Source organism: Cynocephalus volans, chromosome 1, assembly GCF_027409185.1.
Source record: "Cynocephalus volans isolate mCynVol1 chromosome 1, mCynVol1.pri, whole genome shotgun sequence".
Lineage (NCBI taxonomy): Eukaryota > Metazoa > Chordata > Mammalia > Dermoptera > Cynocephalidae > Cynocephalus > Cynocephalus volans.
Window position 1 is genome coordinate 240890886 of NC_084460.1, and position 27625 is coordinate 240918510.

The 27625-nt window shown below is 40.7% G+C and overlaps 1 protein-coding gene across 1 annotated transcript in view; it reads left to right on the forward strand.

The window, feature by feature from the left end:
- Positions 1-27625, forward strand: part of MAP3K20 (mitogen-activated protein kinase kinase kinase 20) — a 170156-nt gene that overhangs the window by 134571 nt on the left and 7960 nt on the right. Inside the window, exons 12-17 of the mRNA XM_063080751.1 lie at positions 2207-2251; positions 4082-4112; positions 4212-4351; positions 8825-8887; positions 9866-9958; positions 26918-27034. Coding sequence (XP_062936821.1) covers positions 2207-2251; positions 4082-4112; positions 4212-4351; positions 8825-8887; positions 9866-9958; positions 26918-27034 — 489 coding nt within the window. The remainder of the gene's footprint in view (positions 1-2206; positions 2252-4081; positions 4113-4211; positions 4352-8824; positions 8888-9865; positions 9959-26917; positions 27035-27625) is intronic.

Sequence of the window (27625 nt, forward strand, 5' to 3'; positions counted from 1 at the left end):
GTCACTGATCTTTGCAAGCATCTGTAAAGATCCTGCTGGAGTGAGTATCAAACTGAATCCAGTGCCTTTCCCTTGGCATCACATTGACGAGCCAGCCTCAGAGCAAAGGGAACTCCTCTCCTTTTGACATGAAAACCAAAGATGTTGGTATTGATTAGTTGTTTCATTTACAACCTTTATTCTATTCAAGAAATACTTATTGCTCAATTTGGTTTAGCACAACATTTGGGAACTGTGTAAAAATAAAAACATTACACACTGCCCCCTCCATACACACACACTTCCTGTAGAAGCCAGACTTGATGCACTGAAATATTTCTGTAACTCAGTTGTTTCTTGAACTAATATAAAAATTCCTTATTTTACATTTGTTTCCGTGATGGGAGAAGGGAATGACATGTTTCTGCAGCTGTATCCAGCTGCCCTGTGAAGAAATAAAAGTTGTCATGTATTTTCTTTGATCAAGTTCAGTTTTAGAGTCTGTTCCTCAAGTCTTTTTCCTTTCTGCATTATTAAAGCAGATTATTATTTGATGATCCCTACATACCTCGAGTGTCTCAGAGGAGATAAAGGGCAACCCTTGTAGGAATCGAAGCACATGGGAGTAGCAGAGGATATACAGAACAGTATTGACTTCACTATACACTTCAGATCCTTGCAACTTGGTATAATACTCAATCCCTACACAGTCTTATTTTACCCAGTAGGGTTTTTTGTTTTTGTTTTTGTTTTTGTTTTAAATCTCCTTGGCCCCCCGAGTCTGCTTCATTTCCCCTTGTTCCTCCACTATGAACTCACGGCATCCCATGCTCCAGCTAGGTGGACACGCCCTGCCCTGCCTTCCCTTCTCTCCCTTCCTCTCCCACCTCTGCCAGTTCTTTGCCTTGTCACTTCTCTTCACCTGGAATCACCTTTCTTCTCCTAGCCCTGCAGCACCCAGCTCAAGCCACTCTTCCTTCCATTTCCCCACCTCATTCAGTGAAACCCTTTCTGAATATCCACAGACATTGAACTCTATACCAGAGAATGTGGCATTAGTAAATGCATCTTTCAATCATAGTCATTCTACAAAACTGTTCAACAAAAATGTACCAAGTATCATATGCCAGGCACTGTGTTAGGCACTGAGTGGAATCAAGATGAAGCTGGCCTTGGACTCCCCATATATAATTCATCCCTGTTGGACCCCCCAATTAAATTACAAGCTCCTTGAAGACAGGGGCTGTGCCTTTCCCAGCAGAGTTTTGAGCATGTGAGTACAAAATAAATGCCCACAGGTTAGAAGGATTGACTCATCCACCCTCTTGTTTCTTCAGCTCACCCACAGAAAAGTATTTGCAAAAGGTTGAGTGACACTTTTCCATGTTATCTCATATGCAATTCAAACATTTTGGCAAGCTAAGCTAGTTAAAGCTAATGGCTGTACCATACTAATTCAACTCGTAGGACACACAGACTTTTTCAAATTATGTAGGCATTTATTATTTCGACATACTGAAGCAAGTAGTGCTTTTGCTCTGAAAATGGTATGGGCTAAAGTCCTCTGCAAAAGTCTTCATTCACGCTTGTGTACTTGACAGAAAGGTATTTTAGTCTGTTTTAGTTAGAACAACTTGCAACCAGCGTTTCTTAGAACAGTTCCTATTTCATATGTCCTTCATCCAAGGGTCCTAGTATTTGGTTTTAAAAATATAATGCAAGTGAGATATTTAAACACTTAGAAATTCCCCTGTGAGAATAGGCATTAAAAAGTCATCAGATTACTAAGTGGTTGCTTTTGAATTTTTACTAATAATCAAACAATCCTTGTGTTGACTAAGAAATCCGAGGAAGGCTCTGGTATCTGACAAATGTCAAAAATTCCTTGACTGCTGAGGCCCCATTGTGGGATGTAAAACCACTTCTGGTGTGCCATATGCCAAGGGAGCAATACACCAACTTATGCAAAGTCTCTGCTAAAACTGCTCATATGGTACAATGAATTGTTACTGAGAGACTGATGTACTTTATTGGCTTCTGGGGTCAAAATCCTTGGAGCACTGAGAACTTCCTCTCAAAGTCAAGAATATTGTTTTCCATTCAACCTAACCATCAGGAGGAACCAAGTCAGAGCAGCAGCTGAGAGCTAAAAAAGGGAGACAAGGAGAAACCAAAAAGACAATGATAATGTTATTTTTTTTCATTTCATTCGTATTTCCCAACGCAGCTGCTGCCTTCCTTTGAGATTGGTGCGTGGACTGAAGATGACGTGGTAAGCCTCTTCTGTTAATGCCTCATTTGACCTGGGCAAGTGTTTCATAATTTGTCCACAAGGTTAAAAATGCAGCTTAGGAAAATCCAACTAGGAGAAGTTGACAAATTCTAATTTTTTTCTGTTTTTAATGCAGTAATGCTTGATAGTAAGGCCTCACGAGCAAAGCAAGTATCTTTTCAAATCTTATAAGAGGGTTCCACCTCCCTATTTGCTCTAAAAGTATTCCAGAATGCAATAATAAATATCAATGACAGAATTCAAGCTGTGGCCCAGGATACCAAATGAACATACTTGGAAAAAGAAATTGTTCTTAAATTTTCCTGAAATGCCAGGTATGGACTTGAAGCATGGTGGAGAAGGAGCTGGTAAAGGCAGTGCTGGGCTGGGGTTCCACTGAACTGGGTTTCCTTCCTGCCTTAGGCCCGTTCGGAAGGTGACAGCTTCATGTTTGCTATCCTTAACTCTGGCTTTCCCGAGGAGGAAAGGACACAAGTGCTCCCAGACACTCTCTGCAGCTGTAGCCAGAGAAGCTCCATGTCTTTGAGAGGATGCAGGCAGACTTTAAGTCCAAAGGAAGTCCTACACTCTACACTCTGGGTGGAAACCCTGAGGAACAATCCTACTTGCCTGTTCCATCTCCATATCTGTTTCCTTAGTGACAAAACAGGTATGAAAATTCCTGGTCAGAGACCTCAGGGACTTATGCCTGTCCAGGTCTGTTTTACCAGCTCAGGATATCATTAAGTGAAAAAGAATAAAAAGCTGTAATGCCAGCCTTAGCAGGTATGGGCCACACCCCGGGCAACAGACCAGGTGCCACAAGTTACAGACTGGCTACTAGGAACTCTGCAGAAGGTCCATTTACCTAGCTCAACCTGGTTTCTGGGCCAAGACATTTCCCTCTCTGCTCTTTGTACTCTGGTGAAGTAAAATTGCTTTCGACATTAGCTAACCTCTTTGGCTTCTGCAGGGTAAGGAAACTTGGCATGAGTTGCCTCTGTTTCTTCCCATTCACTGAGCCCCAGTGATTCTCACTTTCCTGCCAGCCCCACTGAACAGGGAAAGAGGACTTAGGGTCTCCTTTATTCACAGGCCTGGATGTAATCCCTTTATCTCCAGCTGCAAAGTTGGCTCATCTCATTTGAAAAGAAATTTTTTAAAAAAGCACTGAGTTCTAACAGCTATTTTTAGTCTTTGCTCTGAGGTTGAGTGGTTTCCAGGCCATTTACATAAAATTCCAGGGTTGAGGTCTTCCCAGAGAATCAGAGGGACTGAATCTGGCCTCCCTTCACCCAGGTAACATGGGAGGTTACCAGTAAGCATGTGCCAGGCGAGGTACAAGGATGAAGAGTCACTGGACCCAGCCTCCTCCTGCACAGGAAGCTCCATGCTTTGACTTGTCCAGGGCCACTCGGTCAGGCTAAAACAGAGGGCACATTCTGTCCACTTCTCAGTCCACTGCTGTGTGGTCCCTGTCACTCATACAATTCCTGGGTAAACTGGTGTCCCTCAGCAATCCAGGGGACCACCAGCATGTAAATGGAAAAATCTCTCTAAGTAAGAGCCCTCTTGAAAGGATTGTAAGATATCTCCCAAAGACCAAGGGAAACCAGCAGTCTTTCAATTGTCCGAGACCCCTGAAGGGACGGTTGTCACCAAATTGAAAGCTTGAGGTTTTAAAACTACAAAATGAATTAAAATTTGCCTTTGTGGTTGAGCTAGGAATTAATGATATTTTCATCTGTTGAAAAGCATATGTTTTACTGTTAAGACTGGCCACTGACAAAGTGCAAATCTTCAAAACAATATATGTCCTCTCTTTCACAGTATTTTTGGGTTCAGCAGCTCGTCAGAAAAGGCAAGTGGAATAAGTTACCTCTTCTTAGTTCATAGAGCTAACTTTGCTTTGGATATGATTTAGGCTAATTTTATTCCGCCTTCTGATCACTTCCTTCAGGTGACTCTTCAGCAGAGATGAGTGTATATGCAAGCTTGTTTAAGGAGAACAACATCACGGGGAAGCGGCTGCTTCTTCTGGAAGAAGAAGACCTGAAAGACATGGGCATTGTGTCCAAGGGGCATATCATTCATTTAAAGGTACCTCAGAAAGGGAGGACATTCCATCAACAAATCTGTATTGAGCACCTACCATGTAGCAGGTTGCGTGTAGGAATCTGGGGATAGACAGAGTGCTGTGCTGGTGGTTACAGTGCTGAGATACTTCCAGACCAGCTGACAATCCTCTGCTGCCTCAGGGGACCTCTACTCCCTCCTCATCCAGCAACAAAAAGGTTAATATCTAGCACAACAGGAGTCACCTGAATATACCCGAATATCACCCCTGTGCTCTCAGGACGTCTCCAGTTTGGTGAGGAAGACAGATATGACTCATGCAATAATGGTAAAATGACAACTGTGAGAATGCCACAAAAGAGAGGTGGGGTTTTGTGAGGAAAGCCTTCTGTGAGAAGTTATGAAGGAGTTGAGAGCTGAAGGACACATAGGCATTAAGCAGGGGAAGGGTAGGGCAGGAGGAGTTCCAGGGAGGCACTGCAGGGCGGGAGGAAGCATAGTGTGCTGCGGACCTGAAGCCAAGGCAGCGGGCGCCTAGAGAACAGCCATCCTGCCCAGCAACAGCAGGAGGCGACTCCTTTACTGCTAGAGAGGCCAGACATCCATTAGAAATCCCTAAGGACATGAGAACTTGTGCATCACCCAGCAAAACCTAAGCCACTACAGTAACCTGAAGTCATGGCAATGCAAGATTGTGACCTGGAACAGACATCACCATGTGTGTATTCTAATCCTCTACTTATTCAGGAAATCCTAACGTTTCCCCAAAACTTCAGTCTTGAGTAGTTTCAAAGCTAAACCTGTTTTTCTTGTTGCTTTTTTTTTGCAGTTTAGCAACCAGACCTGTTCTTTGTTTTGTTTTTTGTATTCTAGTTACCCAAACCTAATAAGAATTGCTGGCATCTCTGTGGACATGGTTGTTAATCAGAGGTCTGTTTCAAGAGAGATCTTAGGATAAAATCACATTTGCTTCCCGAACCACAACCCCACCAACCCCAGTGTGGGATGGAGGGGTATGCACAGGTTAGAACGAAGAGAAATAGAATAAAGGGGGAAATGTAGAAAAAGTAGCTTCCTAGCCAAATGTATATCTTTGCAGAGGCTACCACCATGCCAACTAATTTTCCCTTTACTTCAGATAGAGATGCCCACACTGACCTTTCTAAAGAAATCCTTATTAAGGCCCTAAGAGAGTCATTCACTTCATTCTGCAGACCCTAGGTCCATGGAAAAAACATCCTTATGGTCCCTGAGCACCCGTTTGGACAATGGCTTGGCACTAACCCACCAGAGATCATCCCCAAGACAGCAGGACCTCGCTGTCTTTTCCCTTCTAGAATATGGGCAGAAAAACCCATGCATAAACATATATCTCAAAGGGTGGCAAAGAATTTAACTTGCCATCTGGGTGTGGGCAAGTTCATCCTGAAAAGCTGTGCTGGCTTAGATAGGTCACGATAGGAAAAAATGATTTTCTGTAGTACAGAGAAGTTTCAGAGTTCCAAAAGAGAAATTTTGTAAATCTTGTCCTTTTTGGTAGATGCCAAATAATATGCTCCCACCTCTCCTTCACCTCCACTGTCTTTGAAAAGGACCAACATTTCTTAAGGATCGTGTTGGAGGAAAGGGGATGCCAAGCTGTGATATTTTACCAAAAGGTGGAAATGATTTAAATATTCCAAGACTTGGCACAAGATAATCCAAAGTGCCCGCTCCATGCTGGTTGGGATCATTAAGGCAAGCAATGTCCAAACTTCCTGTTTATTGTTCAGCAAACTCAGTGAATGCCTACGAATTTGATGACTGGGCCTGGGAAGATGCAAGGAAGAATCCTGCCCGTAAGGAACTGACACCCCTGAGAAGATATAAAACATGTGCATACAACCTCTCACAGGCAGTTGGGGGGAAAGGAGTGAGTCCTTACCGTAGAAGGCGCAGGGGAGGGAGATGGGGACGGGAAACTTCATGGAATGGGTGGCCCTTGAGCCGGATCTCAGAGGAAGGACAGAATTTGGAATGTAGAGAGGAGCGGGAGGAGAAAGAACATTAACCCAGACAGAGAGAATATGGAGTCAAGAGAGAAATGAAAGAGGATGTAGAGGAAGAGAAAAGATTGGTTTTGATCCAAGTGCCAGTCAGGAGTTCTGTCTGGCAGGAACATGGGTACGGAGTAGAACTCACAATACCTCAAGTGGAAGGAAAGTGGGGTCAGATGCTGGACGGCTTAGACTTCAGGCTGGGGGTTGGGAATTTGACCAGCTGTGGTGAGGGGGGTGGTGTATTGAGAATTGACATACTTAAACTTTGCTTCTGGAAGTTTTAAAATGGATTGAAAAGGGGAGAGAGTAACAAGCCCTGGCTAGTGTAGCAAAAATGGAATGGAGAGAAGAGGAGGATGCCACAGGGAAGAGAGCTGATGGCAGATTCCAGAAGGCAAGCACCATGAAACCCTGACTCCGCTACAGCGTAGATGAACCTCGAAAATGTTGTGCTAAGTGAAAGAAGCCAGACACAAAAGGTCATGTATTGCATTCCGTTTATATGAAATGTCGGGAACAGGTAAATCCATAGAGACAGAAAACAGATCAGTGGTTGCCAGGGGTTGGGGGAGGGGAGAATGTGCAGTGACTGCTGAATGGGTAGGGAGCCCCCTTTGGGGAGGATGAAAATGCTTTGAAATGATGAACTGGATAGAGGCAGTGGTTGCACAACACCGTGAAGGTACTAAATTGCACACTTTAAAATGATTAATTTTATGGTATGTGAATTTCACCTCATTAAAAAAAATAATAAAAAGAAGGAAAGCACAGCAACTTTTACACCCCTGACCAGGAACTTTCTTCTTCCCGCTGGGAAGCTTTCTGTCTTTGATGGACAATGTGCCTTCAGAAAGGAGTCATGTTGCAAGGAGAGGTCAGAGGAGCCTGGACAGGAGAGAGGAAGAAAAGCCGAGTGCCTGTCCAGGAAGCAGGAACTGAGGCGACAGTAGAGTTACAGAAGCCCGAGGCTTCTGATCAAAAGGGTCGAGTGCTGCAGAGAAGCCAAGAAATACGGGCAGAGATAAAGCCCTTGTTGGAAGTAGCCACACTGGATTAAAAAGAACTATTTCGCCCACTTGGGGTGGGGTCAGTGCAATCCCTCTCATGACCCAGAGGGTCTGCCCTGAGTTCCAAAGGAAGGTGTGGTCAGTAGCTGTGGGGGCCTAAGACGGCCCGCAGGCTCCTGGGTAGGTCACATGAGCAACATAAAGACAGTTCACGGAAGGTAAGTCTCCAAAATCAGGTGTGGACCTTCCTCCTCACTGCCAAGGCTTGGACTGCATGAGAGTGGCCCCTCAGGGGGACTTGGCTGACAGGTGACACTCCATCAAACAGCTGGAGCATAGCTATTTCTGAGAAGCCTGTGTGAGACGGAAAGACGAAGAGAAAAGGGCCATGGAAACCTGCTCTAGGGAGGGCTCTGCATATGCTCTCGGGGCAAGTAGGATAAATAATGCTTCAAGCTGGGACTTGTGGGATGGGGCCCCAGATGAGTACCTCCAGACCAGAGGGTGCTCCTGATACTTGGCAGAAGTGTTTCATACATACACACACCCCAGTGGTGAAAATGCATCCTTCATTCTCTGCTCTTTCACTAAGGAAGGTGCAATCACTGTTGTATATCTTCTCCAACTCTCTCAGTCAGGTTCTAAAACTGGACATTGGAGCATATATCCACCTATCCTTTTACTACTTGGTTGTCCCTCCCCTTAACCAGTCTGTGGCTCCCTTCTTGCCTGAGCCTGCAAGCCCTCATGTGGAGTAGCCAGGTGTAAGGAATAGGCTTGGACATCCAATAAGTGTTCATTACATTGTCAAGTGTCAACAACTTCCATTTTGCTTTTTAAAAAATTCTTCTAGTTTTTCTCAGGTTGGTACCTTTTTACTCTCTACATCATCGGTTCATGGAAAAACTGATTTATACGTGATGAGTATAAAAAAAAATCGTAATTTAAATTGTCCTCCTTTCCTTTAAGATTTCTTTGTGCTTCATTGGGGGCGGGAGTGTTGGACACATACCGAAAGAAAAGCCCTTACCATGCAATAAACCCTTCAGTGTGAGTCCAGCCTTGCTGAAGGTTTCGGGTGTTATATTCACGTGCTTTGTTGTTTTCCCACAATTACTCAAAGTGACAATTGCATTCTATACACTAGAACATTAACTTGCCACCAGTATGCTCTGCTGGTGTTTGAAGAATGGTTTTATTTATTACTTAGGCTGAGGTTTAACACCTTTAAACTATCTCCCTGTTCCTTTAAATAATTACAGACTACCTACACTACTTTGGACAATCAGGTTTATTCTCAATATATGTTGGATATTAACAGCCCTAAGATACTTTATGAACTACATAAATAAAGAATGCTTTTGTTATATGTGCCTAATAATTTTAATCCTCTCTTGGCATTATCAAGTCATTAATAAAGTTATGTGGGGTTTTTTTTCTTTTTTTTTTAGTCAGCCATTGAGAAATTAACCCACGATTACCTAAACTTGTTTCACTTCCCACCACTAATTAAGGTAAGTGAGGTTTTTTTCCTTATTGAAAGTGTGCTACTTCTATTGACATATGCACCTGCGACATCCACACCTAAGTTTACCAATGTCGGAAACTGTTGTTTGAAGTGAAATGTAGTTATATCTGTCCAACAAAAGGCCCATTGAAGCTTAGGATGTGTATAAATTGAACACCCTTATTCTCTACAAGTTTGAAAGATTAACAACACATTTACGATAAGAACAACACATCTCAGCTTAGTTGCTAGGAGATAAAAGGGCCAACATTATAGGTGAGGACCTCTGGCCTCCCACCTGGCCCCGGAGACCGTCCTCCAACATGTAAGTCCCTGAAGGAATTAACACACTAGAGCTCTGGATTATCACTTGTGTTGGAAGGTGGGAGGTTTATTCTTTGAATAACATATTAGTATATTTAACATATTATTTTGAAGATAGTCTAAAGGTATATGACATAGTTTGTCATAAAATCAGCAGATACTTACAACTAACACACAGAAACCTACTCATTCACTAACGGCTATGGTTTTCCATCTCTAACCTTAGAAGATTCATTTTGTTCCTCTGCCTGGTCTTCCATCTACACACATTCTAGGAACTGCATAATTCCTCTTTGGGAATAGCTCGTAAATATCTCGGGTGTTGTGAAACTCTCCAGTTGAAACCTCTCAATGCCATCAGGTGCTAAGTGCATTTCTAGGGCAAAATTGTACAATGCAAGATGCATTGTGAAAAATGTATGACAGTGGCATTCGATTTGAAGTGCATGAAATAAATCATTTGGCAGAATTCTCAAAGGCCTAATATGTCGTTTCTTTTGTTTTAAGTAATTGTAATTTGTAGCTTTATACGAAATAACCAAAAGTTAACAATAGATTGGAATGGAAAAAACTAGTGCTAAGAAATCATCTATCTCCTTTACATGAGAAGTAAAAGTAAAAACACCATCTAGAATAAATAGTACTTGGTTTTTTGTTTTAGGACTCAGGAGGTGAACCTGAAGAAAATGAGGAAAAAATCGTGAACCTCGAACTTGTTTTTGGTTTTCATTTGAAACCAGGAACTGGCCCACAGGTAAATCACATTTTAAATTGTTCGGATAAATTTTAATCTAATTTACTCTTTTTCTCTCCTGTAACTCCATGGTTTTTATACAAACCCCCTACGAGCGGGTAACTAGATTCTAAGTAAACTTATAAACTTTATAAAATAGAATTTTGCTGAAAGGCTGCCAGCTGCCTCTGTAATCCCGTCTAGGAATGTTACTTTTTCAGTCATCTGAAGAATCCTGTATGAAGTCACCCAAACCTTCCAGGTAACTCACAGCAAAGCATGGACAGGAAGGGGAGGTGGTGGATGCCAGAGTGATTGTTCATACTGCTCAGCATCACAGCTCCCTGAGTTTTTGTGTCTTAAGAGAAATCAGTTTTATAATCCAAGGGTGTTTTATAAAACACTGAGCATGGAACTGTAGGCAATAGGGGACCCAAATTATCAGCTCTAAATAGAGTGGCAGGGCATTTGACCAACACTTATTTAATCAGGCTTTTACTTTATGTCATTTTTAAATACTGGAAAAATTATTTGGCCTAGGTAGCATATGAATTGGAATTATAATAGGATTGTGTGACTTTAGGTTACCATAAATAGCTTATAATATTAATGATGACTTCTATGAATTGACCACATATCATGTACCGGGCATACAGTACAGGTTGAGTATTCCTTATCTGATATGCTTGGGACCAGAAGTGTTTCAGATTTTGGATTTTTTCGGGTTTTGGAATATTTGCATATACATACATACTGGTTGAGCATCCCTAATCCGGAAATCAAAATGTTCCAGTGAGCATTTCCTTTGAGCATGCCCTTTGGGCATCCTGTCGGCCCTCAAAAAGTTTTGAATTTTTGGAGCATTTTGGATTTTGAATTTTTGGATTAGGGATGCTCAACCTGTATTGAGGTGTAAATGCTATTTCCCTCCATTTTGCAAATAAGGAAATTGAGGCTCTGAGAGGTTAATTAACTTGTCGAAGGGTTACATAGCTAGCAAGTAGCAGAGTAAAGATTTGAACTCAGGGTGCTTTGTCCCCTGAACCTTTGCTCTTAACTACTGTGCTGTTTGTACCTTTCCCTTGAGGAAGACAAGGGACCAGATGAAAACAATTACAACCTTTAGCCAGTTGCTCTGGTCAGGCTAGGGTGGGCTCAGCTGGACCACTGTTTTGAATTTTTATCCAATCCCTAATAAAGCCATGCTTGCCCCAGGTCATCCCTGGGAACCAGTGCTTGGGAATAATCAAGCTTGGGAAATTGTTGTGAGGACTTGAGTGTCTTACCTACACCACTACACGCATGTTGATGCTTTTGTTGAATAGGAATCCTTACCTCCCTTGTCTTAGCCACAGAACGCGGTTGAGTGAAAGCTGCTCTCAGTCCAGGTTTCTTGTATGTGAATGCTTTTCTTTTCCCTCTGCAAATGGATCACTGTCTATTCATTCCTGTTTGCAGCTCCTCTCTCACGCACAACACCTCGGGCCCTTGTAGCCCTGAGATTCTGTAGCTGTGGGCAACGCCAAGTCCACCTGGCAGTATAGAAATTGCACATTTCAATTTGCCTTCTTTAGTGTCCTCCGTCCCATGGCACTTAATATATGAATGTTTTTTGTTTGAACCTTTTTATGACTTGTAGGTGATAAGAGAAAAATTTCCTTGGAAGAGACTTATAAAGAGAGGTCTCAACCAGGAAAATATTTTCAGTTAACAAAGAAATATCTTGTTAATGTGGAAAGCTGAAAAATACATTTTTTTAGTAAAAATGAGAAGCTATGGATGATATTTGGGGCCAAATACAATGGTTTGTTTTTGACCATAGTCGTGTAGGCTTCTTCAATCATGGGTTATCCCTAAGACATAAGTTGCCACAACTTTTGATATTCTGCTATTCCTCTGTCACCCATCCAGAGTAATAATTTCATCCATTTATCCAGCAGGCTTTTACTGAGGACCTACTTTATACTGGGCTGTATGCTAGATGCTCAAAATACAAAGTCAAAAAGTACAGTCCTGCCTTGAAAGGAACTCGTGGCTTATCGGGAGAAATAGACAAGATCAATGAATGGTTCTGGTACAGAATGCTGAGTTTTTACAATGCTATGTGCATGCTTCTGTGGAAGCGCACCAGATGAGGATCTACAGCAGATGGAAAAGGGGTGAGGGAGGGTCTTGAGGTTCTCTTGACAGAAGTGATGTTTAAACTAAAAATTAAGACCATTAGGACTTAGTAGGTAAGGAGAGGACATTAAAGGCAAAAGGAACAGTGTGTGCAAAAGCTCGGAAGCATGAAGCCAGGAAAACGCAGGAGTGCTTCTTGGGCCAATTTCTATGGGACCTCACAACTGACTTCAGCATCCTCCCTCTGGGAAGACTTAGCATGGATCAGGGGGAGTAATAGGGTGATGAGTGTTAAGGCCAGAGAGGGGGCTGGTGACCAGAAAAAGAACTGCCTGATGTATATAGAGTTTGAAGGGTTTTAAGCAGAGTAGATAGGATCAGATTTATGTTTGTTTGTTTGTTTGTTTGATTATTAGCATATATATTATTACAAATCGTACTTATTCTTTATGCCCCTTATCCAATCTCTCCCCTCCCCCTCCCACTCCTCCAGCCCCTGATAACCCTATATTTCTTCTTTCCTTCTGAAAAAGTAATGGTTACCCTGTTCATTTGTTGCCTAGATGATCTGTCCAATGCTGAGAGGTGTGTTCAGGTCCCCCACTATTATTGTAGAACAGATGCTTCTTCTGTCATTCTGGAATGGGCTTTGTGGAGAGAGACATCCTCTTCTTTTCTTTGGTCTCTGCTGGTGACTGTCCTTGTGTCAGTGTACTTGAGTGGCTGGTGGGTCATCTGCATGGTGGTTGTGGTGTCTAGCCACTTTTGCAGCACCCGTGGCTATTGTGGAGTCTGTGGAGGGCCACCCACATGGAAATGGTGTTTTTAGCATGTTCCTTGCCTGGTTGTGGGAGGAGGGGTTGGTCCAGATTTACGTTTTTAACAGGTCTCTCAGAAGCACAGAGGAGGATGAATTGGAAAGGCGCCAGGCTAGAGTGAGAAAGATCTGTGAATAGTCAGTGCAGACAACCAGGTGAAACATGGCAAGGGGCTGATCCTATGGAAGAGCCACCAGTCCCAGGACACATGGATGGAATTGATCAGACTGGGGTGAGTGGGAGGAAGGTGCCAGGATGGTGCTGAGGTTTCTGTCATGGCCAGCTGGACAGATGATGTCACAAAGTGAAATATACAAGGTGGGTATAATGCCAGGGTGCTAAAAGCACGAGGGGTCTTCAAAAAGTTCGTGGAAATATTCGTATTATATTTTAATCCTATTTTTCCACAAACTTTTTGAAGTACCCTCGTACAAAGAAGTGACTGGAATGGGTGAAGTTAATCAAGAAAAGTGTTTTTGGAAGGCATGAATATTTTATCCGGGCTTAAAGAAGTTGATGGGCAATTGCAAAATAATTTCCTGAGTGTAATATTTAAAGCTTTTGCTCAGAGAGTACTTCTTTCTAAAGAGCTCAAGTGTTTCATAAATGTCATGGTCATTTATCCCCTTGGCATTTGTGTTAGATGTACAAAGCACAATATTGTCATTGCTGATTAGGAAACAGATAGCAAGAGAAAGTGTGTGACCAGCCTGTGGTGAGGCGAGGACAGAGCCGAGACCAGAAATTACATCTTTATTATTGTTGTCTTTGTATCAAATATGTGTTAGTCCTCATACCTGACCCTAGATACATAAGCCATCTGTAAACTTACATAAAACAGTCCTAGAATAAATTACTGTCCAGTTCTAAATTAGACCGTTTATGCCAGCTTATGCTCTAGCATTATTAAATATTTTCTGACAAATGCATTTTGAATTGAAATTCCAATTCTCCACATGAAAACCTTGTTACTTTGACCCTTAAAGATAGAACCCAGGAAAAAAAGACTTCCTCAAAATCCTAATTAACTGAGTTCTCATAAACCCATCTTCACAGAAAAGGTGAAACCTCTATGTCCATTCCACCTCCGTGACTAGAACAAGTCTTACAAGAGAAAATGGAGCTTTGGAAGATCTCTCCAAACCTAAGAGTTTGCATATCAGAGACAGTTGCTTGATTTCACCTTTTTTTTTACAAGTAAAATGAAAGGTGTGTTCTAATGGCAGTCACTGGGAATAATGTATGACAGTGACTTTATCGTGAAAGTAGTAGCTACATTTTCCCTTCGCATTTGAGAACCACCAGTGAACTATCCTTACAATTGGTATGTCGTTTCAGTAACTTTAAGCCTACTAAAAGGAAACAATGAAAATATGACCTAATCATAAATATATAAATACATGTAGAGGAAAAAGCCTTTTATGGTAACACCTGTTAACTTTTTGTTCTAATAATACAGATTAAATTATTTTTCTTAGCTTCATTTTACAGCCAGATGGATTATGGCACAAATAGGTGGATTTGCAGGACCTTGGAAAGCCATCCATGTTTTAATGTCTGTGCCTACTACAGCAGTCAAGAGTCGCTGTGGAGACACGTCACCCATGTCCATAATCTTTACCGCCACACCCCTCCAGAGAGCCAGCACCTGACCAGGCTCCAGCCCCATACACATTACAAGAATTCTCCCACCAACATAATGTCCTTTTACTTTTTCTTTTTTGAAACAACCTGGCAGGGAAAATATCATGATTGGACAAAAGGCAATTTAAATAAATAAGTGAGACTGGGTTTCACCCATTTACTTAACTTGTTTTTAAAGAGTAAAGTTAATTCTTAGTTTGAATAGCATTACATGTTGAGGCAACCTAGAAGTCATGGCACTCAAACTGGCTGAAATTGGGTCCTTCCCTGCTTGAGTGTTTCCCATGCTAGAGGCAGGACATGCCTATGACAACTATTATTACTTCATACTTCTGGTAGACATGTGGTAAGTATGTAGCAAACATTTTCCTCACATAATGGTTATAACTCATCATGACGGGGTACATCATCCCTGTACATGTCCTCCTTGTGAGGAAACCGAGGAGCAGAGAGGCAGGATTCCTCACAGGGTTCCCACCTGGTAAGGGGCAGATCCAGTCCAAGGGCTTCACCCCTGTATCGCACTGCCTTTTTTTGTGAAGAATCATCATCCCCCAAAATATGTATATTAGTTATAAAAGACTTTCTTCGGGTTACTTAATACTACATTATGCCTATTGTGGTTTTATATGGGAAATGCCTCGTGTTTTGTATTTGAAGGCCTTGACTTGGCACAAAAAGAAAAGCGGTTTCCAGAATCTCAGGCAGCTTCCTGCACTCCCCAGAGTCTCAACCACCCTTTTTTATTGAAATATTCAGCTGCATAGAGTTTATTATTATATCTCTTATCAGCTCACCAGTCAGGAATATTGATTCTCAAATTGCCAAGGGATAAACTATCAAATCACCCAGCAGTTTTCTCACCAAGATCTTTTTGAGATGTAGTGTCATAAAAATTCAAAAGCAGTTAGGAAGGAACTATTTGGGGAGTCGTCCATTCCTTGTGAGTGCTGAACAATCACAGACTTTGTCTGTCATGTCCTTACTTCCTCCCCAGTGAGGCAAAGGAAACCTGATTGAAGCTGGCTTCCTGTGGGTCTAAATTGATTACCTGCCATAGATAAGAGACTGAGGTTAGGGTAGAAGTAACTGAAACAACACCCTGTTTCTCTCCTAACACTGGCTACAGTGGACCGTTAAATAGGTATCAGGCTTCCAGACTCTAGCCACCCCTTCCAAATGACCACCACTTCCGATTTCCTTTTGAGAGGTATTTTAAAGGGGCAAGAGAAGCAAGAATAGAAAAGGAGAGGTGCATTGTGAAAAGGTGGCAGCAGAACTGACACACCCCCCAGAGTGGAAGGTCATCGCTGGGGGACTTTTCTTTCCTGTCTTTCTCCCTTTTCCTCCCCCAACCCTCATCACTGTGAGCAACTGGCCACTTTTCCCACTCCCCACCAGAAGAAATTCAATCAATAGTTCTGCTGCTCCAGTGGTTTCTTTTTTTTTCTTTCTAAAAGATGACTGGTAAGGGGATCTTAACCCTTGACTTGGTGTTGTCAGCACCACACTCACCCAGTGAGCTAACCGGCCATCCCTATATGGGATCCGAACCCGTGGCCTTGGTGTTATCAGCACCGCACTCTCCCGAGTGAGCCACGGGCTGGCCCCTCCAGTGGTTTCATCTATAGGTTTAAAATTCTGCTTTTTACGAATGCTTCCCACTTGTACTTTTAGGTTTTTATTAGATTGCTTATAAAGTGTTGCATTTAATAAACTTAATTGAATCTCCAGGCCTTTCTCAGAGCACTATAAATATCAAAAACTGTCAAATAGGGCTTTTTAAAAATAAACATGAATAAAATAACAGGGCACAAAGAAATGGATTTTGTAAGGAAGTGTAGAGCCAACGCCTTTTGTAAATTTCAGAACAGCTAAAAGCAGTGCTTTACTTTGATAAATCTTGCATTTATTAAAAATTTTGTGTGGAGAAGTTTATTTCCCATGATCAGCTATTTTGGGGGGAAAAATTATGAACATACACGTGTATTTGTGTAGCTAAATATATAAGCTTGCAGTGGTAGGGTTCTATAGGAAATACAAGTTTTAGGGAGTAGGAAAGGGGACGTATGAGTCAAAGGCTACAAAGTTTTGGTAATACAAGATGAATAAGTACTAGAAATCTACTGTGCAGCATAGTGCCTGTAGCTAACAATACTATGTTATCACTTAAAATTTTGCTAAGGGTAGATTTTACATTGTGTTCTTATCACAAAAATAAATAACAATGGTAATAGTAATATATAAGAAGGAAGGAGGGAAATTTTGGAGGTGATAGGTTATGGCATGGATTGTGGGGATGGTTTATGGGTGTATCCTCATTCCAAACTCACCGAGTTGTATACGTTAAGTATGTACAACTTTTTGTATTTCCATCATACCTCAATAAAGTGTTTTTTTAAAAAAGAGAAAGAAACATAAGTTTTAATTGACAGCAAAGAAGCCAATGCGGTTCAGAATTTTACAACCACATACCTTGCTGCTGGTTTCTAGTGACAGAGTGCAGTGATGCACTTCGTTGAGTGGACTGGACAGCTGCTGATAGAGCCAGAGCAGAGCTGGGTGAGGCGCTCCTGCATGCTTGCTGATGTATTGACAGTCATGTGTACACGCTGGCATGCCAGGAAATGTCCAACAACTGCAGAAAACAGCCCTGATTTGTAGTGTTTGCAGATTTCCATGGTGTAAATATTCCAACCTTGGCTGATTTCAAGTTACCAATCTGACGTCACTGAACTTGAAGTTGGGAAAGAGCTGTGAGCAAGCAGCTTCTGAGAGCTGGTTCCAGCACGCTCTTGGGTTGCTTTTAGTCTTCTTAATCAAGATTATGAATTCCTTTTAAAATAGCAAATGGCGATGTAGCATACATGATAAAACATAGGCTTGAATAAATTGCAAATACGTTATTGCTGGTTACCAGCTATAATAATCAGTGTGGGCTCAGAGGGAGCTCCAGTCTGCTAATGAACTGTTGTTGGCTTAGGTCTTTGTGAGTCACCGTTGCCTCACATTGTCATATTGTCTCATACTGACCAAAGTAAAAGTATACATACATATGGAAACAAAATTTTCATTTGTGACTGTCTTTAAAAAAATGTTGAAACAGAGTTGGTGACTTCATGATGACGGGCACGGTTGTTGATAATAATAGAGGAGATATTTGCCTTTACAAACATTTTCAAAGCTTCTGAGGATCACTGAAAGTTCTACAGAGAAAAACCCTCAATACTCACAGTGACTTGTATTTTCTAAAGCAAAAATTAGGTTTTAAGAATAATCAACTATAAAAGGGACAGATTATTTGAAGTAAAATTAAAAGCACTGTGTATGACAGCTATATCAATCCCGTACATTAGGATTTGGATTGAGAATAGCTCAGTTGGTAAACAGTGCCTACTAACGAGGCCAGTGGTTTTTCAAAAATAATATTTATTGGAGTCACCCTCATGGGAGGTAGCAGGAGAAGAATTTAGCAAGTAGGACTGTCTTTATATTTTGATTTGCAGCAAATTTCCCGGTATTAAAAAATTTTAAGCAGTACTTAGGTAAGCCATATCACCTTCTATATTGGCTAAGAAACCCAGTTTGAGATAAAATAGATTCTTAATTGTTCAAAAATCAATTGCAGGACTTACTATTCTTTTTTTCCAAGATGAATACCTAGTACCTTCCAATTTCAAATATAGTTAAAAAAAAAAAAAAAAAAAGGCTCTTTCCAAACATGTCAACTAACATCTGAACCATTTTAGACAGTCAAGTGTGTAATACATCATATGAAAATATGTCTCACTTGATTTGTTTCACTTTATTTTAACATCATCCCTAAAGTCCCTTTTTCATACATAACTCAAATAACAACCCCCCAAAAGGCAATATAACAACCTTATCTCCACTGGTGTCTACTTGGCACCAATCTGCCCTGACCTTAGACACAAGGCATTGTTAAGGGTATAACGCATTTACATATTTTGCAATAAAACATCAGTTATTTGCATTACTGTGTCAAGTTTTATTTGATTCTTTCACCTAAAAATGACTCATTTTCCTTTCTTGTATTTTAAAAACCAACTACTCTAAGCTTGTTTGAGAATAATCAAAAATTGCCCATTTAGCTAGAAGTCATTTTCTTTTCAAAAGGCAAATGTTATTTAATCTTTCAGCTGTTCATTGTGCCATCATAAATACTTTCTTTTCAGCACAGTTGTGGGGACTGAAATGAGCCCACTAATTGCCTCCCATTTCGACTGACATGTGGTGGTTTAGTGGAAAGAGAACACAGCAGGGAGAAGGAAATAGGAGGCTGAGAAAATGAGAGCTAATTATTTTCACTGCCTCATGTCAGGCTCTGTGTCAGCCTTGTTTTTACAAACTGGAAGGTTTAGCACTAAATAAAACAAACTGGCGTCATGTTTTTATATACTGGCAGTGTCATGGAAGCAGCTGCACATCTCAAAGACAATATAATGCCTGCGTTCGCATGGACACCATCTGACAGACACTGTGAGCCACGGCTAATGAGGATATCACAGTGGTGCCAAGTGAAAGGTGCTGAATTATGTATGATTCTTCATCAGTACAGCAATAGTCCTGTGCATCATTATGAGACATTGTTTTGCTGAAGAGATTAAAACATTCTTAGTTCCAGACCCTGCAACCTATACGCGCTGAAAGAGGTTATTAATGGAATTTTTAGGGAGAGTTTCTTGTGGATTTCTTTTTGGTTGAAAAACAAATCTCATGGGACAAAGCCGTGGTGGGTCATGACACTGTACAGATAAAGAAGAGAAGCAAATTAACCATACTTGTATTATCTTCCTTTTAAAGGCAGCATAACAAAATATAGTGTAGCGGGGTTACACTTAATGATAAATAACCCAGGTGCTATCATGGGATGTTCCACTTTCCTGCCTTTAAAACAGCAGGTTTCAGCAGCTGAGCTGGATAATAGCAACGTGTGTAAAGGAGCCTTCGGAGGCCCAGATCATCAACATCTTACTACTTTTAATACCAGCATGACCAACATTTATACTGTATTTTTATTTCATCTTGTGTTACTTCTTACATTTTGCAACAGTCAGTTGCCTGCTATGAGGCTGTTTCCTTTTTTCCTCCCTTGAATCTGAAAAAGTTTATTCCGACTTCTCTATTTTGTATTTTAAAATATTTCCTTTTTGCTGGAACCCTGAGCATTCTCCAGTGATTTTCCTTTTTCTCCATTCAAAGGGGGGAGAGGTATATGTGTGAGAATTTTAAAAGCCAAAGTCTAAGATTAGACTTGGCATGCCCAGGGCTTGAATTCTATTCTCATTAAGCTGAATGACCTCACCACACATCTCTCCATTTCTGAGCCTCAGTCTCCTCATCTGTAAAATGGGCAGTGCTATCTATAACAGGGTAAGGCTTTAAGGGTTAAATAATATTGATAAATCTCAAAAACTTTATGCCAGACACATACCAGTGCATACTGTAAAATTCCAATTTTGTGACATTCAGAACAGTCAAATTTAATCTATGGTGATAGAAATCAGAACAGTGGGTACCTCTGGTAAAGGGCATGAGGGGTAGTGGAAATATCTTGCTTGGTTTGGTGGTTACACAGGTATAAACATTCGTCAAAGCTCATTGAACTGCACTTAAAAATCTGTGCATTTTATTATGTGCAAATTATACCTCAATAAGAAAATACATTAAATTTTTAAAAAAATATCTGTAAGCTGAAGGTAAAGATGATCCATAAAATCCTGAAATCCTAATTTTGGGGTTTGTTTCCTTCTGGAATGTCTTGAATGATCTTGGCCTTAGATTTTTTTAGAAGAGTTATCTATAGTGTTGATATTTGCAATTAAATTTTGATAGGAAAAAAAATGGAGAAATATTATTGTCTCTGAATTGCCCAGAACTTTAAAGTTGGATTTCTTGTGCTACCCTTCAATCTTTTTTACCATTTGGAAAATTTACCTCTATCTTGATTATTTCTTTTTATTCTCCCTTTCCTTTTTTCCTTCCTTCCTCTTTTGTGGGAGGGAGCAGAGATGTCTATGTTTGGCATCACTTGTACGAGCTTGGAACTCCGAAGAATTTTAAACTTCTTGCAAAGTGTGTAATCGTGATCTCTCACAAAGAAATACTTAAATTAGCATTAACTGAGTGTTGTTTAGGATTTTATCTTCACAGTGTAAGAGTTTCTATTTTTCTTGGCTGGTAATCTTAATTCAGAAAATTGTTTCATGTAATTGGCAATCCTGAAGCAGTTAAAAAAAAAAAAAAAAGTGCTTGCTCATCCTCCATTAACCACACACTTGCTCCTAAATTTATCCAGGTATTTAGCAGCTGCCCAGATAAACGTACATATCCTGGGCACCACCAGAAATTCCCCAACAAAATTCCGTTTGTATCTTATAGATTTGCATGGAGAGGCTAGCTAGTAGAAAGTTTCTGGTAACTATTTTTGCTGCTCAGAGCCCTAGTAAAAGCACTTCCCAATGCCCTGCTCTTATCCTGGGCCAGTGCCTTTTTTCTATCAATTAGTAGTTAATACTTCCTGGAAATGTGCAGCAATATACACACTCAAACCTGCTCTTCATAGCACCAAGAGACTACCTTGGTTCAAATCTGAACTCAACTCACCACTTGCTACCTGTGTGATCTCGGTCAAATTACCTTATCTCTTTCAGTTTCCCTTCCAAGATAATCCTCTCTGGCTGTCAAACACATTTATTAGCCATTGTACCTCCGGACATTCTTATTAGCAGAACTGCATGTTGAAGCAGGGAAGGGCATAGATAATTCATCTATGTAAGAAGATACAAATTTATTCCTTCTATTTATTTCATAAAACTGGTCATTGCTGTGTTGCCTCTAGGCTGCATCTTCTTCCTTTTTTCAGCAATGATCATTCCCTGGTACCAGAGTTATTCAGCGCCCTCTGGATCCCCAGACTCTTGCCCAAGTAACATAGTCTGACCCAGCCTGCCTGCTGTGGCAAAATCCCAATTCTAGACTGCTCTTTGCACCCTCCTACCCATCAAAGCTGCCTTGCACTCTGTCCCATTTCTTTACAGGGCTGCTAGATGACAGGCTGGCTAATCTAGTAAACTAATAAGAGCAGTGCTGGTAACCATATTGATAACAATAATAATTATTCCTTTCTGAGTTCCTAATTTGGTTCTAGCTCAATGCAAGGTACCGCATTTACATTATCTCATTTAATGTTCACACAGCACAATACACGTGAATAAAGAACACTGAGGTTCAGAAAAGTTGTCAATTGGCTACAGCTAGGGGAAAAAGTGACAAAATTGGGATTCAAGCGCAGGTAGTTGGACTTTAAACCTGTGATCTCCCACCTTGCCCCTCAGTGTTCCCCCAGTAATGGCTTTTATGTAATCTTTTTCCATATTGTTTCTGTTTTAATAGGAATCATCAATGCCTTAAACCAACTGAGTGAATAACAAGGACATTTCAGGCCACCAGGGGTGAGATGGCTATGGAAAAGGAGTCCTTTGAGGCCCCCATGGGATCTCTCAGAGTACAGAGCTTTCTGCTTTTGATTTATGCCTGTCAGGATTGAGAGCTGACCACAGACATCTAAAGTGACTCGAATATTTCTGATTCAAGAATCAGTACCTATATTTCTATCACTCACGTCAAGCCAAAATCAATAGTTCACCCTGGTAAAAGGGAATGGTTTTTAAATCAGAGCCCATAGTCCCACTACCTGGTCCGCATCACTACAAAGTACTAAAAAGGCAGCAATTGTGCAAGTAAAACCCTGTATTAGGCTCATAAATATGTATGTGGGATTGTTACTTTTAGTGATGTCATTTGTGATTTAATTTATTTGGTATTGAGAGAGAAAAAAAACAGGTATTTTTGCTATCACAGCACAATCATCAACATACAAGACCGACTTCTGTGACCAAATGTGTGTGGATTTCTCCACCAGCAAGCAGTGGACACCAGCTGGGTATTCTCCAGTTCAGTTCTGACGCGCTCTACCTGGAGATAGTGTCAGATCCTATAGGTTGAGGGCTCAGTCCCCAAGACTCCCCCCACACACACTTCTGATGCCAATCGCAAGCTACAGGTTGTTTGACCTAGGCTTCTGGCCAACTGGCTATAAATTGGAGTTCGCACGACCCCCTCCTGGGGTTTGATTAATTTGCTGAGTGGCTCACAGGTCTCAGGAAAATACTTAACATTTACTGGTTTCTTACAGAGGATTTTACAAAGGATACAGATGAAGAGATGCACAGGGCAAGGTATGGGAGAGGGAGCACAGAGCTTCGATGCCCTCCCCAGGCACACCACCCTCCAAGAACCACCACGTGGTCAGCTATCTGGAAGCTTCCCAAACCCTGTGCTTCAGGGTTTTTATGGAAGCTTCATTATGCAGACATGATTGAAGCACGTTCAACTGGGTAGAAATGTGATTGGACAAAAAGGGAATGAACTGACACTAAAAGGCTGGGTGGGGAAACCCAGCAAGGCCTGTCTGTTCAGATTCTCCTTGGCCTCTCTGTGCAGCATTCCTTCCTCCCAGGTATGGGGCAGGACCCCTCCTGAAATGGGAATCTTATGACCTACAATTAGACAAGGTAGGTCAGAGAATTTCTTTATGGCCAGCTCCAAGACAGAAAGACGGAAAGGTTAGAACAAGCCAAGAATTGTGGATGAAAACCAAAATATACATATCATTATCACAATTATGAACACTTTTCAGCGACTGATTGTTAAGAACTTTTTACAAGGCATCTCAATGTTTGCATTTGTGTCCTGTGGAATTCAATAATTGTTTAAATCCTGACAGTTGTGGACAGTCTTCATTGACAACTTAGGACTCACTGGGTGGCAAAAATGCCAAGGATACCTTAGGTTAATTTGAAATTGAGCAAAATCTAAGGAATTCCATTATTTTATCTGTGGATTACCTTTCTTAACTAGGCAACAATGACATCATAGATGCCCTGAAAATACCAAGGAGTTATGTCGGGGCATTGGCAAATTAACTTAATGATTTAGGTGAATAGTGCATATTCTCTTTCTTCCTCAGGCAGCTTTGTAACAAGCGGTATCTACTTAATGAAATGGATAATGCTCCCCTTGTCTTATAACTTCCTTGATTATAGTTTTATTGCTTCTGTACCTACCTTCTTTTATGGTTCAGGTGAAAGGCTTTCTTTCAGACAAGAGAAAAAGAGAATTTAAAAAATAAAAGATCTGTAACCCTATTATTTGGATCAGTGTTTCTCCAAGTTGGACTTTGGGGAGCAGGGAAGCAGATGTTGCAGGGAGGACTCATGGCCACTTGCTTTTTTGGTTGTATTAGCAAAATCTTCTCTGGTCCTTCTCCATTTGGCCTGTTGTCAATGGCTTGTCCCATTTATGGAGCTCAGCAACACCATGCAGTGGGTCCCCCCTGCCACCTTTTCTGATTGCCCTTCCCCGTTCGTGTCTCCTTCAGCTTTGGAGTCAGGCAGCCTTATGCTGCTGTGATCCCATCTCCACCACTTATTGGCCATGATACCCTACGGAATGTCCTTCATCTGTCTGAGCCTCATTTTTCTCATTCATCAAAAGGGAAAGTAGGCCTGACTTGCAAGGTTATTATGAATATCAACTAAAATAGCACGGTATAAGTACCCAGCAACATGCCTACAGCATAGTAAGCACTCCACAAATGTGAGCTCCCTCCTGTCAGCCCCTTAACAGAGTCCTCTGAGAACGTGTGGAGGAGCATCTGGTTTGGAGCACGAGGTCATGGAGGAGCACTAGGTCATGAGATGAGAGAGAAGCAGAGGGAGTCCAGGCATTTACACAGGTCGAGGCCTTTTGACTGTGCTTTTGGCTAACTTAATTCCCAAACTTGACAGGCAAAAGAAACAGAACTAAGTTAACTCTTCTCTTCTAAGGTTTTATTCCAGCCACTGCCTTGAGGAGTCTCTCTATTTCAGAGAAAAGCAATCATGATGCCAAATAGTCATTATCCTGCCCAGTTATCTCAGGACCCGTGTTGCCTGGGGAGCAGTGACTTTAAAACAAAGAAATACTGAGAGATTTGTCAAAGCTGGGCAACTAACTTGACTTATGTTAGCCAAGTGCTAGGTTTTTATTTTACTGAAAAGACCTTTTCCTTCAGTAATTGACTCTCCACCCTGTGAATGTAGCTGGGCAGAAAGAGTCACCCTCCCCAGACATGGGCCACACGTGGTTCTGCAATTTGTTTGGAGGCTTTCCTAAAACATCAGCCTCCCAGGCTTCCCGTTGAAGCCAACAGGTTTTCAACAGCCTCTTTGTTAATATTCTTCCATAAGAATTATGCCTGAGCTTGCTCTAGGAAACATTCCAGGTCAACTCTTATGAGAGCATTTTCTAGTTTCAGCATGCAAGGTGCTTGGTACGTTATCCCTAATCTCTCACAATTGTTCATTCTTCAAAAATTATAAGAGAGAATGTGAATTTATGGTCTGGGGGTCAAATTCGGTACAAAGACATGGGTTTATTTTTTCTTTTAGTTGCATACAGTGTTTATCCCCAAACATTTTTATTATTGAATTCTTCATATACCAAAGTTAATATTACAGTGAACCCTCATATAACCACTCCCTAGATTCAACGATTAACATTTTACTTGCCTTATCACATATCTATCCATCTACCTATCCCTCTAACCACCCATCAATCCTTATTCTTTGATGGATTTCAAAGTAATTTGCAGACATCGGTATAAATACTTCAGTAAGTTAGAGTTCAATAAAAAATGCACAAATCTTAAGTGTACAGTCAGTGAGTTTTGACAAATGCATATGCCCATTTAATCCAAACCTCCCTCACACCCCTTTCCGGTCAATCCCCATCTGCAGAAGCAACCATTCTTCTGAATTTGTTCTGCCAAATATTAGTTTTGTCTATTCTAGAATGTCATGTAAATGCAATTATTAATATGTTCTTTTTGTATAATAATTCTTTCACTCACTATAATGTTTGGGAGATTTATCCACGTTGTTGCATGCATCAGTAATTTGTCCCTTTGTATTTCTAAATAGCATTTAGTTCAATGAATATATCACAGTTTATTCATTCTCCTTTTGATGGACACTTGGCCTGTTTCTAGTTTTTTGGCTATTGTGATAAAGCTGCTAAGAACATACCTGGACAGGTCTTTTTTCATTTCTCTTGGGTAAACACCTACGAGCGGAATTTCTGGGTCATAGAGTAGGTGTATGTTTAATTTTAAAGTAAACTTCCAAAACTTTTTCTGAAGCAATTGTACCATTTGCACTTCCACCAACAATATATGAGAGTTCCAGTAGCTCCAAATCCTAGCCAACATTGATGTTATCAGTTTTAGGAATTGTAGTGGGTGTGTAGTGGTACTTCATTGTGGTTTTAATTTGCATTACCCTGGTGACTAATGAGGGAGAGTGCTTTTTTATTATATGGTGATTTATTGAAAATTTAGTTAACATAACATCATTTAAAAATCAAGAGGTTTTGGGCCGGCCCCCGTGGCGCACTCGGGAGAGTGCAGCGCTTGCGAGTGCAGCAGCGCTCCCACCATGGGTTCGGATCCTATATAGGGCTGGCCGGTGCGCTCACTGGCTGAGCGTGGTGCGGACGACACCAAGCCAAGGGTTGCGATCCCCTTACCGGTCACAAAAAAGACAAAAAAAAAAAAAAAAATCAAGAGATTTAACATAATCCAGATTTCCAGCTTTTCATGAAACATTAAAGGACCTAGCAAAATTGGGATCATATTCCCACCTGGGAGCAATCAATGGAATCTGAGTAGTGGCAGTGCCTTTAGAGCAGCTGCTCTTTAGTTTCCCAGAATCCCTGACCTTCCCCACAACTCCCCAATTGTCAATTACCACATTTCATCACATTACCAGTGTTGCTTCCTTCCTGTTAAGAAGAATGAGCTGTTTCTTGAATCCATGTCATTAGCAATACTGGGAAAATGAAAGATAGTTCAAGAGCACTTTATACTTCAAAAAGAAGTGGAAAGACCACATTTATTTTTGACAATGAGAAAATATTCCTACAGTGTTTAATATGTAAATTAAATGGGTCTGTTTTGAAAGATTGCAATTAAGGCTCTATGGTGAAACTACCTGGTTTACTTTTAATTTTATTATTTGCCTGGCTCCTTTAGGATTTTGAGTTTGCAACTCCTATTATACAACACTTAATCTGATAAATTATGTCTCAAGACTGCGCTAACTGAAACTTATTTATATATACAAAGGGATTTAATTTCATGTCCTTTTATTTAAGAAGGAAAAAGAAAAAAACTCCAATAATACTTCATTTAGAATACCTCATGTTTATAAAACATTGAGACTTAAAAATTTGTTTAAATCTCTTAAATTTTATAATTATTTTTTTTCACTTCCAGGATTGTAAATGGAAAATGTATATGGAGATGGATGGGGATGAAATTGCAATAACCTACATAAAAGATGTGACATTCAACACTAACCTACCTGATGCAGAGATTTTAAAGATGACAAAGGTAGGTTCTATTTACAGCTTAAAAGCTCTTTTGAATTCACAGATATCAAACAAAGACATTAAAATACCCCAGCAGTGTGCTTTTGTGCTTGTCGATGGCTCACATCAGTACAGCCTCAAGCTGGCTGTTGAAAGGCACATTTTATTTAGCAAATTGAGATCATAATAGTTTTTTGTTAAAATTCCACTTATGCTGTGTGAACTAAAAAGCACTGCAAAAAAAAGTATTATTTAATTTTTTAAAAAATTTTCTTTTACATTTCTTTATGCTTACTCTGTCATTTGTTAAAGGAAAGAAAGTGCTAACAATGAAAACATTTACTTCAAATTGGGTTTGTTTTAAACTTTGGAAACCTTGTGAGGAGGAAGACTTTCTTGGTTCAGTTCAATTGCTTGAAGGACTGAGATAAGGTTATTTCTGAGGCACACATTGGAGTCTTAATGGCTTCCTTGAGTTCACACCTGTGAATCGTGGGGTGGCCAGAGAGCATCTTACTACTCTGGGGTCAATGGTAGAAGCATGTCAATGAAAACACTGAAGAAAGATGTACAGAAATGTTTAGCTTGCTCCTTAAAATGGAAAAAATTCAAT